General features: G+C 43.4%; 1 protein-coding gene across 2 annotated transcripts in view; it reads left to right on the top strand.

Annotated features, from left to right (window-relative positions):
* The first annotated feature begins 2,019 nt into the window (after positions 1-2,019).
* Positions 2,020-16,191, top strand: part of m (miniature) — a 17,106-nt gene continuing 2,934 nt past the window's right edge. The window contains exons 1-5 of one of the 2 annotated variants that reach the window (XM_069055768.1): positions 2,020-2,220; positions 11,222-11,308; positions 14,932-15,364; positions 15,413-15,535; positions 15,593-16,119. In XM_069055768.1, the coding sequence (XP_068911869.1) occupies positions 11,234-11,308; positions 14,932-15,364; positions 15,413-15,535; positions 15,593-16,119 (1,158 nt within the window). In that variant the 5' untranslated portion in view covers positions 2,020-2,220; positions 11,222-11,233. Of the gene's footprint in view, positions 2,221-10,832; positions 11,154-11,221; positions 11,309-14,931; positions 15,365-15,412; positions 15,536-15,592; positions 16,120-16,191 lie in introns of those variants that run through there. The other variant, XM_069055769.1, reaches the window with a different exon arrangement.

Here is a 16,191-nt window from a genome sequence, read left to right as displayed (position 1 = left end):
AGTATCTGTGTGTTATTTCGACAATTAAACAAACTTCCCAATTTATTTACGCCAGACAGAAGACACTACAGCTGTTTTTAACATTTTTGTATGTCTGTTTGAATCCACTTAACTCAAAAACTAACCGATCGATTTTCTCCAGACAAAGTGTGCTAGAAAGAGGAAGATTCTGGCCGTGCTCTGCACTTTATTTGAAGAAAATCGATCGATTAGTTTTTAAATTAAGTGGATTCAAACAAACAGACAAAAATTCTAGAAACTGCCAAGTGTTCTGAAAAGAAGAAGCTCCTGATTGTTCTCTGCACTTTGTTTCATCACAATATGGCGTCAAGGAACTACGTAGCAACGATAAATCTGTGCTAAGTGTCTGTGGTGTAGTGAGCTTGCCTCGATGGTTTCTATTTCGTCGATTTAAACCACATGCGATCATGTCATGTCATGTCATGTCAATTTATTTACGCCAGACAGAAGACACTGCAGCAGTTTTTAAATTTTTTGTATGTCTGTTTGAGTCCGCTTAACTCAAAAACCAACCGATCGATTTTCTCCAGACAAAGTGTGCTAGAAAGAGGAAGATTCTGGCCCTGCTCTGCACTTTATTTGAAGAAAATCGATCGCTTAGTTTTTAAATTAAGTGGATTCAAACAAACAGACAAAAATTCTAGAATCTGCTAAGTGTTCTGAAAAGGGGAAGCTCCTGATTGTTCTCATCACAATATGGCGTCAAGGAACTACGTAGCAACAATAAATCTGTGCTAAGTGTCTGCGGTGTAGTGAGCTCGCCTCGATGGTTTCTAATTCGTCGATTTAAACCGCAAGCAATCATATCATCCCACCTTTTGTGGTTCTTACGTTGCAATCCTAAACACCAGAAGATAATTTTTAATCAATTCTTAATTTTTATTTTATTTACTTTAATTCCTTAACTTGCCACGCTAGATAAGTCGCTTTTTACATTTGTTTAAATTTGCTGCAACTATTTATTTTTCTTTCACAACGCTTCAGTAATTGATACAGCTCAAGCACAGAGTTCCACGAACCTTCTGAGAAATCTTAAGTAAAAATTCACCTTGATTTGGACGTCACATTCCATAATATACGCCAGCAAAACCACAGAGAAAATAAAACGAGCCATAAATCAAAAGATGATTTATTTTTTATGTATTCGCAGATTTTGATAATATCAGTACCGCACGCAACATCTTCTTTAATGTCCTAATTGTGAACATCTCTCTGCTATGGTTGGTTCCAGAGTTTCTGCAATTCTTATTGTGAGAGGACTCTCTCTTCTCTTATCAACCAGATGATTCTTGATATCATCTATGGTCCATTGACTTCTTGGAACCATTGATAAAACGTACTACATTCCACAATGAAATGAAAACAGACCAATTCTCTTCCTCCAAACGGTTAGTCCAGTTTCATCTGGACTAATACAGATGAAGCAACCATTCGTATCTTGTTGCAACGCCTGCAACAGATTCTTTTGGCTAATGTCTGTTTTTGCTACTAGTGGATCAAAGATTTTGAAGCTTGTGCGTCATCAAAATGTAAAAACTCCTCTTCAAGGTGATTTCTTTTTACACCCTCGGTAAGATACAAGGTTTTGAAGATCTTGTTTTGATTTTGATAGTTATCAAATTGATAATACGAAAAATAAGAAAACAACTCCTCTTGGGGGAGTTCAACATTTTTGGACAAAGATTGGTGATGTATTTTTTGCATCTGCAACTAGTCTCGAATGTCTTTGATGGAAGTGGTACCTGGACCCAAAGGGTTAACCGAATTGTAGTACCAGTTGGTGCGAAATCCTTTGTGGATGTTTTTGAAGATTCGGGAGTAAGGGAAGATGTCCGTGGACGTCGTGGCCGTCGCGACGTGTCTGCCTAGCGGTCAGCCGCCGTCGGAGTCGTTGCCCTTTGGTGTCTGGTGTCCGCCGAGCCCCGCGATTCACCTGCCGTAACGAGATGGGATTGGTAGAACGGTCACCTTACCGGTCGACGCGGCGGCCGCCTCTCCGGCAGAGTCAGTCTTTGACCGACCTGCTGTCGTACCGGCCGAGTCCTCTCCACAGTACTCTCCTGACACGTCCTGCAAGACACGCGCGCCGACCATGATACGCGTGGTGACCGATGGATGTTGTTTTATGACACAGTGATGTGGTGGCGACGTTCGGTGACTCCTGTTTCAGTGCTCCGAGGCTGATGACATCGCCGAAAGGTAAACGAGCGCGCTCCGGGCGGCGTCGCGGCGGCACGACCGCGCTAAAAAGCGTTTTGGAAAGGCGAGCGCACCCAAAAAACTTAACCTCAATTCGAACAACGAGCGACGTAAGAGCTCGTTTAGACTAGCGCAAGTTTTTATCGTCGCCGGTTGAGAATTATCCATTCTGGCTCATTCAAATCCGTTAAGAGCCTCCTGGGGCTGGCCGGATTCCACCAGCTGGACACAGAACTTCCCCGAACGCGAATTTGTCACGTGCTTCATTCAAAAGCGCGATTATTCACATCCTTATTCGGGCGGTACTACTTTGGGACAAAATTTTAAATGTAGTACCACATCACGGTACACAATACCAAATGGTCTCGGACAATCTCCACCTCAGACAAATCGTTCAAAAGTGAAGCGACAGGTCATAGTACTGATATTACTGTCAGAGTACTACATACCATTAGGTACAGCAGAAATTAAACTTTTCCCAAAATAATCTAAAATTTGAATCACCGATAGTACCAAGACAATTTTGTTACAAAATCTTTATAATTAGTTCAAATTGTTGTAGTACCATATCAGAGTACCAACAAGAAACTTTCAAGTTTACCTATTAAATGTGTTTTGCACAAACTATAAAGGTACCACAGTGGGTGTTCCGGTACTGCCTACATTACTATTAAGACTCGAAACTCCAACAGTACCCAATATTTGTTAACCATTTATGGTACTCAAAATCATTGAATCGTCTGGTCGAGAATTTTACGGTACTTTTTGGTTAATTGTTAAAATTTAAAAATTCATTGGAAAGTGTATCTACAGTTAATTTTTGTGAGTAGTACTACACCGCGATAAAAATATGTACATTTTATGAAACAACTGTCGTTTTGTTAAATCTTGTAGTACCATGGCAAAGTAGTGCCATGAATAACAATCAGCTGGAAAGAATTGAATGTTGCAATGAGAGTCATCAATTCAAAATTTAAAGTAGTACTTTGGAAGACGAAAAATGTTTGGGCCGGAAACAGTTGGTTAATTTTGCGACGATTGAAATTTCAGCAGTACCTACTTTCCGTAAACTGAGCGAATTTTGTAATTGTGTGGTTGGTAGTACTGAATCGCAACGAAAATTCTATTTGACCGTATAAGATTCTAAACAGTACCACTTGGTCGTAGATTTCTTTATAACAGATCTTTCTTTAGATCTTCTCTAATTGTATTCCTCTTTGCTGCTAAATTATTGTCTTTTCTATTAGCCATAAAGCATTAGTACTACCTTCTGCTTCTAAAACTTTTTTTGTTGCTTTTACATTTACAGCCCGTTTCGCATACTTTTACTGCGACCAAATGTTACAAACTCTTTTGAAGTACCAAACAGCTCTGCCAGTGCCAGTTAGTACTAGGTACTTCTAGATCTAGATTTCTTTGAGATCTGTACACCCTCTTGACGCCCCAATCTTGCAAAAGCTTGTGCAAACTCCCATCCTCTTTTGGGCCGTTTGCCGGTACTGCTCGTACGTGACCGTTTCCGCACGTTGCGTTCCTCGTACACGCTGCACATTAACACCAACGGCCGGGGTTAGCGTTGCAGTCGCTGCCTGTAATGGCGAATAACTGTGTGCATGTAACGGCAAGTTAAACAACTTCGACATAACGAACGAGTTTCCAGAATTTCCGGAACGGCCGAATTTTAATTGTCGCTCCATGATGGGCGACTTTCGACTGTCACGCACGTAATCGCACCGGAAGAGAGTCGTCACGTGATCGAATCGGTACTGGCACGCGTGGATCACGTTACATCTTCGGTTAGTACCGATGATGCTCATAAATGGAAGAGAGATGTGGTTAGTGGTCATCAGTACCGACATGCAATCAATTTTGTTTCCGCTTCTGCATCGTGCGACTTTGCATAACTATACTGTCATTTTGTTATTAGTACCGACAGTACCTATTCTATTCTCGCATTCTTTAGAAACACTTACACCTTAGAAATAGAACGTTTACTCCTCTGTGATTTTTCTAGAACACACAAAACTCATCTACACTGAAGTACCACCTAGTAGGTACTACATTCTCTTGGTTTCCTTAATATTTTGATTTCTTTGTTTTAGAACTTCTCCTAAAGATCTGAATGTCTCTTTTTTCATGATACAACACAATATCCTTCTGGTCTTGTAGACTACTGAAATGCGGCTGGTGATTGGTTAAGCCGAATGGCATTTTTCTTCGTTTCTTAAATGTTTATCTAAGACTTCACAGTTGACACGAGCTTGTAACTTTGCCCACTGTGTATTGACCTAAGCAGAAGAACAAGTAAGATCTAGTCCTCGTCGAGCTGTCAAAAATGAAATTTTAACAACATTTACGGCGACAAACAGTGTTAAAATGGTTCTATTTAAACGAATGTTGACTCAGATGGTGTCTGTTGATTCGCTAATAAAAATTTAAATATTTTAGTAAGTGTAACATTGCAATTTTCTCACCGACGTATTGTTTGCCAATAAGATTAACAATGAGGCTAGAGTGTATCAATTGTCCAGGATCCGGGTGTAATTTTTTAAGCAAACCAGGATCCGATCTCGCACATCCGCCACCTTTGGAATTTTGGAAATTGCACAGGAAAAAAGCGGAGCTCATTACGAAGATAATTTTACGAGAAACGTTGTTCCACCATTTGCCCATCCGACCACAACAAAGCCACCGTGACTGTGTAAAAGCGCTGATTGAGCCGTCATTTAAATGGCCGCTGAAACTGAAAACCGTGCCGTCGGAAGTTTCGAAGCTCAGGAAATTCCTGAGAAGTTTCGGTGCGCGCGTCATCGCTGTACGTGAACTAGATCCAGAAGAACAGGTCTGTGAGAAGAATTCGTCGCTTGCACACGACGACTTTCGGCCCATAAAGATAACCGCACGAAAACGCGGCTACTACGGCCGAACCAGGCCAAGTACGTTCGCCGAAAAGCGAAGTACCCTGTTCCGGAAATATCAAAATCTTACAAACTCTACTGTTTTTAGTCGAACATGTTCAATTCACAAAATTAATCTTTTGTTGGTTCAAATCTTTGGGGTACTACACCGGGGTACCACCATCACAGGTGATGGAAACCGAATAGTACCTACTAGACTGTCAGTTTAAACCTTCTGGTGCGTTTACAACAATTACAATACTAAAGTACTGTGGTACTGAAATGTATAGATTTATTTATGAGGTGGTACTGCAGTGGCAAGCTGACTAGTCCTCAGTAAATATCATAACAACATAAAATATTTCGCTTTTATTGTAGTATTCTATTGTAGTACCCCAAACAATACGTTGCAAAATGTATCAGTTGCTGCATGTTCATGGTACTCTCTAGATACTATGACAGGTGTTGGATTTTGATTGGTTTCATTGCTCAAAAACTCAAAAACTTACGTGAATGTTGGAGATTTAATCAACTGGTACTTGGTGGTACTGACAATGTTAATCTGACAAGTGTTGAGGTTTACTCAAACATTTGCGTAGTTGAATACAGGAAACTCGAACACATCACCATTGATCTATGAAGTACTGACAGTCTCAGTAATTATAGACTGTCAGTTGTTCCAATTAGTAAGTTAAATTAGTAATTACTGCAAAAAATTAAAGCATGCTATGTAATTTGAAATCTAGATCAAACGATGGTTGTGATGCAAAGGGGAATGTACAATTAGGTACAAAACGATTTTCTCTAAATGGTACCTCGACAGATTTCAAGAATTAGCAACAAACTAAGAAATTTAAAAATACTAAAGCAACCTACTAATTTGTGGTAATAAGCAGCAAACACGAATCTTCTAATTTACAGATAAAATCAAATAGGTGAAATTAATGCATGAATATTTTTGAAAATTATATAAAATTTAGTTGCTAATTAGCATTTCGTAATATAAAAATAATTACTTTGGTGTTATAATTAATTAGCGAAGCATAGTAAAATATCTGTAATTTCTCATCCATTAGATAATTAACAGCATTAAAAATGTCTAATTGTTTAAAAGCTAAAATTCCTCTGAGGGTAATTTAATTTTTGGACTAATTAGAGATCTTTTGGCAAAATGTATATATAGAGTGTTGCAGTTGCAAAAACATGAATAGTCAATGTGGAATTCCAAATATGAGAGAATCCCTCAAAGCGGTCTTTGGTCCACAAACCTTTTTTGACACTCTAGATACAAATTAATTCGGTACTTTTCGTTGAATATTTTTCAAATTTTTGATTTGCGTAAATTTCTTTGGTCGTACCAAAAAAGTACTGCGAGCAAAATACCGTTGAAGAAACTTAGTTTTGTCACCAAGCCGAGTAAATATTTTGCCAAAACCTGAGCAGTACCTCTTCGAGGAACGACCGCGTTTTCCCTCCGGAAGTAGTTTTTTCTCCTAAATCAATATTTAATTTGAAACGGAAAAAAGTGTCGGACCCAGCCGACCGTCACCTTGTGCCGTTAGCCAACTAGACCTGTCGAGAAATTTGTCATTGTTTTTAGATTCTGGAATGGAGAGTGAAGGATTTTTCGAAGTCTGAATACTTGAACTATTAACACAGATTCTACAAATATTTCCACAAAAAAATCTTTTATTGCTCGTTAATCGTAAATAGAGTCGTTCGTTTTGGGCAAAAAACCTCGCCTGTTTTCGATCCGGCAATAAAGGTAGTACTTGCCACCCCACTCCGGCTGGTTTAATTGGTGGCGTGTTTGAAGTTTCAATTTGTTAATTTGTTACATTTATTTATTTATTTTGTTTAAATTTGAATCGCATTAACATAATTTAGCGACCAGTCGGGTACCACTTTACGTACCCACCTGGTCGCCCAGTTCATATTTTAATATTTACATCAAACAAATCCAATTATTGTTATTGATGATGATGCATACTCGAGCAGTTTTTTCTACGTTTGCCGCACGCTATCAGTACCGATGTTTCCACAGAGACTGATTAATAAATCGGTACGATCTGTCATTTTATTTCAAACACCATTTTTTCAAGCTCACGCATGTTTAAATTAACATTTTAATATGGAACCACTCGACGCACATTCCTCACGTTCCTACCAAATTTCTCCCAAAAACTCGGTACCACCTCCTCCAAACAAACAAAGATATCGTACCGACCCAATCCTTCTCACATCTTCTTTTCGTTGCCTCCACCAGAACATTTTCCACCAGGTAGTACCCAACATCTCATTTTCATCTTTTGCCCATTCTCGAAAGGTTATTCCCCTTTTGATCCTCTCGCTTCATTATTAATTCCCTTGTATCTGACAGTCCAGCTGAATGATTTCATTTGGCTTCATATTAAGGAACTAATTACGAAAATAGGAAGAGATAAGATTTCTTGGAACCACTTTGGTCGTTTGATTTGCTTTACGTATCAAACGTCCGATTCTAAAACAGTCCCGTTTTAAACGCCAATTCTAAAATGGTACCATTCAAAACCGGCCAAACTGAAGCGGTACTCTTTCACAAACGGTCGATTCTAAAATGGTACCGTTTCGAAGAAGAACCGAGAAAAACGCCCATTTCTTTTCGGTGTGGTGAAAAAACGAGTGGGTACTTCGCGCAATTTGTCGATTAGTACCAGAACCAGAAGTGTTATGAATGAGACACGCGACGTGTAATCCAAATGGCGATTAAGATGTGTCGGAGGTAATTGCGGTCGTGTAAACAGAGCTAATTTCAATGATTTCGCATAATCCCATGTCTGTAGTAATTGTGGTTAATAAAGCATGTCCAGTTTCCGTTATTGACACAGTATGGGTAATGAATATAATCAATTATTTCCACGATTGCATCTCATTGCACACCTCGCGTAATTTTCATTAATTTCAACAAGTTGCAACCGTAAATTGTCCAGTTTACGACGAGTAGTACCTTCGAGGTAATAATTAGCGTTTGCGATGGTTCTAAAAAGTACCATTAAATTAATAACCGCACTTGACGATCCAGTGGTTGTTTGGTGTTGTCCCACTGATACAAATTAATTGTATGGGTACTTTATGTGTGTCAGTTGGCTTTATCAAATTTCCTAGCGGTAGTACTAGTTTCACTTGGGTGGAAAATATTTTTCCGCTCGAATGTCGAGCTAATTTAGAAAACGTGTCATAGTTGTGGCATTTTTTAATGAGGCCTCCACACTCCATAATTTGGCAAATAACAGCCTCCGCTCGACTAAACCAGAACTGTGAATAAATTTTTCATTCATAAAAAGTTCATACGAGTGGAAATGCGCACCGCACCGCCGTTAAATCCCACACCTGCGCGCCGAAACGTCTCCGGTGCGTTTCGTAGCCCGTCCGGCATTCGGTGACATACGAGCCCGTTTCGGCGGCCATCTTCACAATGGCGGCGCGCAAGCAAGAACACTAATTAAAATAACAGTATTGCCGTCATATGTGCGCAACCGAGCATCGGTTAGTTCATGATCCAGGCCCAGTCCGGCAGTCCGGTGTCAATAACCATCGCCGGAGCCCCGGGGGCCGCCAGCCGATGGAATGACGGTCATGTGGATCGTCTCCGCTGTCCCAGAACACACGCGAACTCACTTACATGGTACACGTGTTTGTGCGTAACCCACACCGGATTCCGCTGGCGTTTTGGGCGGAATCCCAGGAAATCGCACGTGGGGCCCCCTTCTCGGAACCGACAAGGTATTTTAATTGCGCTTCATTCACGCAAAGCTTCGCTTTCGTACTCTTCGGAGAGCGCTTTTGGGTTGGCCACCCTGATCCACTCTACTCTCTGGCACGAGAAGTAATTGCCATGACAGGCGTACGTCGGTGGTTAGAACGTGTCATTTGCTTATCTGGTGAACAAGATAATTGTTGCCATTCAATACGGCAGCGTATTAATTAAATTAATCGTGCGCGCTTATTAATTATTCAATGGCGTTGCACACAGATGCACCAGCGCTAAATGAGAGGACGGCCTGAGATGCGGATGTTAATGAGTTACACGGTGCATATACGTCAATTAAATAAACTACAAAACCGGATTGAAAGCTCACGATATTTTATAGCCGTAATTACATCTCATTCATCCCATCGGAAAATACATTCATTATGCGTAAAACGTATTGTTTGACTAAGTGAATAATCATACTGCTTGTGTCATCTATCCGGGGCGATTTATGGCACAAATTGACGATTTTCCAAGACCTGTTGCTCTCCGGAGACCACACAAGACACGGGACGCACTCCACTCGTGTGGTATCGAAGTACCGTTCACAAATCGACGGTTTTTCGGCAGATCTGAAGACTTTTCCCATTTCTCCAGAACACCAGAAGGCATAACGTGCTCCGTTAAGTTGGCAAAAAAAAAACAAGCAAAGGCGATGATACACATCTATTGGTACTGACTCGTTCCATTTAAAGACGAAACATCCAAATTTTTCAACGGGAACCATCTCTACATCTCACCAACTTTTGCCGATCCAGCACAGTACTACTCTAGGGTACCGATAACATGGTTCTAGTAAGCTTGCGGAAGCTTTTATTGTCACTTAAAAGCGGCTTAACTGAAAAAACGGTTTCTTAGTTGTCACCCATCCAAGTAGTGATTGGGCCCGGCGTGGCTGAACTTGTTCAAGCTAATGACAAATTCGTGCTTTCGGGTGGTAGGGTCGCCGTGTTTGCATAATGATCACAACAATAATATGTAGAATCTCTCTGTTTATCTTGTGGTATGTGCAAGAAACTTGACGCTTCTTCTGTGGGTGGAAGATTCGTGTCGTCTCACGCTTCTTTTATTTTGCAGCATGTTTGCAGACTGAATTGTTAAATGATATTTGTACAGTCCACTTCCCATTGTAAAAGCAGGAAACGTCAAAGTCAACGTGCAAAACCTAATTGCCCATTAAAACGCCTGTGAAAACATTTATTCGGCGACATTCTTGTGACGTCGTGTGGGAGTTGAACAGAAGCCGCGATCCGCGCCACCGACGACAAGTGAACAATCGAAGCATTTCAGCTCCCAAATAAAAGTAAAGGAAGGAAAGAATGAAAGAGGAGAGGACAGGTGTGCGAGGAAGTGTTAAATAGTCGCGGCGAATACCGCGCGGTCGTTTTGTTTGTTATGGGCGATTTGTTTATGGCAAACGGGTTTGGGGAGAAATGACTTTTTGTTCACCTAATTCCGTGGAACTAGTAATTCACCGCAACGAGATTCACCGTAACTAAACGTGACGCCTCGTCGAAAAGCGTCAATTTAAAATGAGTAACTGTCAAATGTGAGATGCAGCGGCTGTCATGACAATGAGAACGTGCAGCGCGGTGAAGAGCTTTTGCACGTGGTGAAGGCATAGCGTGCAGACAGTGCTATGTAAAGTAGTTGGTGGTTTAGTGACACGATTCGTGTCAAGCCAGACATTCCTCTTGTATCAATCTTGCTCGGATTGTCAAAAGCTCCGAAATTGGAGCAGAAGCGTAGCGAAAACCGGTCCATCCATCTTCCAGCGGAGATTTGTCCGGTGCGAAGTGAATCGTTTGTTGAGGCGACCATAAAAGTCGGATTTATGCCGGCTCGAACCGATTGCACTGACCTAATAATCGCCGCAAACTAGTTTTTATTGGCAGATGCAAAATCACAAAGATATGTGCTCAGTTTCTCGGAAACCGCCGCCACGAAACCAGTTCTCACTCCGACAAAATATGCTCCGGTAACTATCACTCCACCGAACGTGTACATTTTTATGGCGGCGCGCCGCAAGGGTCCATTGTCGGGCCACCGTTTTTCGCCCCATTTGCAATTCATGACGCGCATTCCGACCGCCGTGCCCATCTCCACACAATGCCGCCGCCGAAACGTATTCTTCGTCTAGAAGAACGGCATTTCGTGATTCGTTTTGTCGCCGGCTCGTCGCTGCCGTCGACCTAGATGACGAGCGGTTGACAAGAGCTTCCGGAACGGGACCTCATTAGGAGGTGGTGAGATGCGATTTGACGGTTGCTAATTGGCCCTTGATGGAGTGCTCACGATCCTCGTTTTGTTTCAGGGCCACGGGAAAATGCTGAGCCCACTGCGCCACCTCAGGCGACTTCTACTCCTGCCTGTGATCTGCTGTTTTTCTTTCATTTTGCTGGTAAGTGTCCAACGGGAGAGATTCGGGGGTCACCGGCCACCGCAGCTATTCCGAACGGAATTTAAAAGTCACTCCGGCACTTGTTACATCAGGTCAAGGTTTACAACACGCATACTTCTACAACTCAATAATGCTACGCTCCAACAAACCAAATCACTCCTTCCGTCCTCCCTCTCCAAACAACGGGAAGTTGTAAAATCACATCCTCCCAATATCGGGACACAACAGTTATTATTATTTTTTTTATCCAAATAGAACTAATTAGCGGCTAAAATATGGAAATGTTATACAATCGCAGGTAAATAGTAAACTTACAAGTCATTCTTGTTTGATTATATTAAAGACCACTTTTTGTGTCGGCTCGGCTGGATTATTTCTTAAATATTTAATGACTTTTTTAATTAAGATATTCGAGTGTGCCAAGCTCATTAGCACGACCTTTTCCGAAAGCACCCTCGACACTCTTCTAAGGGTCTTGACGCGAAGCCCCGCGGCCATTATAGAGACCACGGGGTTTTGTCGGCGACAGTTTACTGGCACCAGTTCGTCGTGCAAGTAAACTGGCGACCGTGCAAGCCTATAATTAATGCTCCAGGCGTTGCTTAACAACGCCACGCTGTCTGATCATGAACTCGCGCCTCCCCGCTCCATTTCCGACGGGGAGGACGTCCGATTTTCTCACCACCGAGTCGCCTCCTGTCATATTGACTCGAACCGGTCATTAGACGGCGGAATTCTTCGAAAGAGATCTCTAACGTCTTCCATCTAAGATTATATGGTGATTATCTGGTTTACACCATTTTGCTTGTCTGCAATTTAGTAATCTTTGATAATTATATGGTGCTGCATGGAAGGCATTTTAATATGATGTAAATGGGCATCGCCGCAACAAAAAATTATTGTCTCTGGTTCTCACACCGATCTTGATCGTGTGTTGCGGTGACAAATGGTCTCTTCTACAGTTGCACACCTGCGTCCGTTTTCACTTACTCTACTTTGTAATTCAAATCCAATTCGGCCGCCGACCAATCACGACGTATCTTTGCGTCTTCTCTTAATTACCCACATTATCTTGGAGATCCTCCAGACATCCTCCACTCCTCCCCCCACCAAAATTTCTTTTCTCCGACCAGTTGCTTCTGCCGTCTGTTGCAATTTTTTGGGGCACTGCACCATATTGACCCAACGGTAATTATTTGTAAATAATGCACAACTGACGCGGAAGCTCTTCGTCACTCATCAAGTACGTGCAACAACTGAGTGACAAAGAATGTTAATACATACTCCAAATGATTATTTGCTGGGATGGTGCCGTTACTCCGGGCTGGGAGCTTTCCCGGATTGTCTGAAATTTGAATTTGTCGTTTAGCAGAACGAAGAAGGTTGTCCGGAGCGCGGATTTCGCTGTAATCGAGCAATTTACTGTTGAAACAAGCTCCTACAGCAATTACGCTTCCTTCAGCCGAAGTAATTGATCGCATTCCCTTGGATATGAACAAACGCTCCAAATCTTCGACATCCAATTAGCGTCGGATTGTCAAAGTTGAGGAATTCGTGTCCAGTCGTGGATTTTTCCTCCAGTTGTCAATAATTCCATTGTGAAGAAGAGGTTATTAAACGTACCGAGCGGTGAGCGTGCACAATTTGAATATCACCGATGAATATCAATGTTAAACGTACTGTTACGATCTCGCATAATGTATTTGAAATAAGTCCGGTAAGTTACACGAACAAAAACAATTTGCTCGCGTCCGTACGCTCTGCTGGAGATACATCGTCGATTTCTGTTTCGCGTTCTTATCGTGTCATTGTCGACGAAACGGCCGCCATTAACGAGCCTCCGACACGTCCTTATTGATGTATCGGATAAATACAAAACGGAATCGGCGGTATCCCATCGGGGCGGCCTCACCTTTGCACACATGGAAATAATTTATTGGTGTGCCAACAATCCGCGAACGCGCCGCCGGCATTCTGACAACTTGTAAATTATAACATTGGTTCCCAAAATGTTGGCCGGGAGCAACTTTCAAGTCTCCACTGGAAACTGTCGTCTTGGAATCTTGACACCACGACCTCCGTGACATCTCCCTCGAGCTATTCCATCCACTTGTCTGCGACTCTTCCAAAGTTCAAAATCCTCCTCAAACACTCCATCCAGTTGGAAAACTGTTGAAAATGACAAAATCTCGATGGGACAATCGTGGTGTACCGTTTTAATGGGTGCAGAATGGGATGATTAAACGCAACTTGTGTCACTTTTGTCATCATAATGCCAAGACGAGCAATTTCGGGCTGAGGTTAGGAATGCCGTTGAAGAGGTCATTGTTTGCATTGTGACAGTCTGAAGTTTCCGTTTTGTGTGGAAGAAAAGTCAGTGGTGACCAGATGACTGGGGTCAACGGTCACCAAGAGGAAGCTCCGTTAAAAATTGAGTGACCGAGGTTGTGGACAGTTAAGTGACGAAACAATTGTTGGTAATTTTTTTCGTTGTCCACGCAAGTTCGGTGGAGAACTAATGACCATCTAGGAGTCAACAGAGTGGCACTAATAACATTGCTTATGAATCGACTCAAAGGCCAGCGACTCTGACAGTTATAAACAGCTGTTGTGCGAAGTTATTGTAAGTGTACTCTCTCGCAATCAACTCTTTATGGTGGATGATTTTATTAATTAGTTAAATTGTATTAATCAGAGGTGATTTACTCGCCTCGATCGGTTTTACTGTTAGCCATATTGAAACCAGATCTCGACCTGTCTTCGTTACACTTGAAAGTGGAGAGATGAGTGGTGGCTTGGTAGCGTCGCAAGGCGCCAGATTGCATTCCGTCAACTGCAAAAATCTTGAATACATCGATGATTGCAACTTTTTACATTCCCACGAGGCCGGGTTTCCCATAACTCCTCGATAAAGACTCCTATTCTAATTTGTTGAATAAGCCTCGTACCGTTAGTTGCGTAGGAACTCTTGGACATGTTAAAGGTCACCAATTAATGCTCTCGGTTCACATCATCAGTTATGGCCGTTTTTACACGTAGATGTCACGCAAAGAGGCTGTATCCTCGTTGTTCGGTCGAAAGTGAGTCTTTGTGACCTTTCAACTGGAACACCTGTGTGGTCCATCGTTTACGAGTGTGAAACATTTCGTCCAGCGATGTTTGTCCTGGTCATTAGTGGCAGGACCACTTCGCAGCTTCCATCGGTTACGCAAGCAGACAAAGAGCTGCGTGTTGCGCAATTCCTGAAGAAGACCACGAAATTGTGTCAAAACATGATCGAGGAGAACGTGCACGTTTGGAGATACCGCGACGATTCGTCCGGCATTAGTAATGCTAATGGTGCGGTGTGCCCAGGCGCGGTAGCCGGAGGGTTCTTGACCCGTTTCGCAGCTTTGTCGATATGCGCGCCCATCAGACTCATTCCCACACATTACAACACGTAGATCCACAACTGGACATTTGTCTATCTGTTGTGGCCTCTCCGGCTGTCCATAAATTACGTTCGCACGGCCATATATCGATTTTTTTCCGTTTCGTCAAGCGTCCATTCAAAGAAAACTCTATCGTCAATGACGAGTAATTGCGCTGTTGAAACCTTCCAAACTGAATCGCTCTCTTTGCAGTTGATCAATGTGGTCGACGGAGCCGGCGACCTCTGGCCTCTGGACCGTCCCGACGGCATGCCCTCCATCCAGTCCCTCGAGGTCATGTGCGGCAAAGACCACATGGACGTCCACTTGACCTTCTCGCAGCCCTTCGAAGGGATCGTCTCGTCTAAAGGCCAACACGGAGACCCGCGGTGCGTCTACGTGCCGCCCTCCACGGGCCAAACTTTCTTCTCGTTTCGAATCGCGTACGCCAGATGCGGAACCAAGCCGGATCTGCACGGACAATTTTACGAAAACACCGTCGTGGTACAATACGACAAAGACTTGTTGGAAGTGTGGGACGAGGCGAAGAGGCTGCGGTGCGAATGGTTCAACGACTACGAGAAGACGGCGTCCAAGCCGCCGATGGTGATCGCCGACCTCGACGTGGTCCAGTTGGACTTCAGAGGTGAGTGAAGGACCAGAGTGTCGTCGTGACTAACCCTGGTCCCCACAGGTGACAACGTCGACTGCTGGATGGAGATCCAGCACGGGAAGGGTCCCTGGGCGCCTCCCGTCAGCGGGATCGTCCCGCTGGGCTCCACTCTCACCCTCGTGGTCGCCATCAACGACTACAGAGGTACGTGCCGTCGCTCCGACTCCTTTTGCTCCATCTCCACGACGGCTTTCTTTGCAGGCGAGTTCGATATGCGCGTCAAGTCGTGCGTGGCGTCCGACGGCGGCGGCCACGTGATCCAATTGTCCGACGAGTTCGGCTGCGTGCTCCGCCCCAAAATGATAAGCCGGTTCCTCAAGGCACGAGGCGCAGACGAGAGGGCGTCGGTGATAACGTACGCGTTTTTCCACGCGTTCAAGTTTCCGGACGCCCTCAGCGTCCACATCAAGTGCAAAGTGGAGATCTGCCGGCATGGCTGCCTCGACCACTGCCAGATCCAGCCGGACAAGGGCGACGTCGATTCCGACCTCTATCTGGGGCCTCTGGACCGCAAGGACGACAAAATCGGGGAGAAACACGCGCAAGAGCCGGATCGGCCCGCGGCGGACCTGCTCTACGACGACATCATCGGCGAAGAAGGCGTCGACGGCGTCTCAGCGGTGAAGATGTCGCTGAACGCGCAACTCGGTGACAAGCCGATGTCCAACAACCCGGACGGACTTCTTGACGATGATAAAGAACTGGATATAACGGCAGTGCCGCATAAGGTATGATGTTAATTATTGCAAACTTCATTTATTATATTGTAAGTGTTTTAATAGGCCGTTTATTGTTTCTCG

The sequence above is a fragment of the Tenebrio molitor genome, chromosome 8 (genome assembly GCF_963966145.1).
Source record: "Tenebrio molitor chromosome 8, icTenMoli1.1, whole genome shotgun sequence".
Classification (NCBI taxonomy): domain Eukaryota; kingdom Metazoa; phylum Arthropoda; class Insecta; order Coleoptera; family Tenebrionidae; genus Tenebrio; species Tenebrio molitor.
Note: the sequence above shows the minus strand (reverse complement) of the source record. Positions and strands in the feature narration are given on the sequence as shown.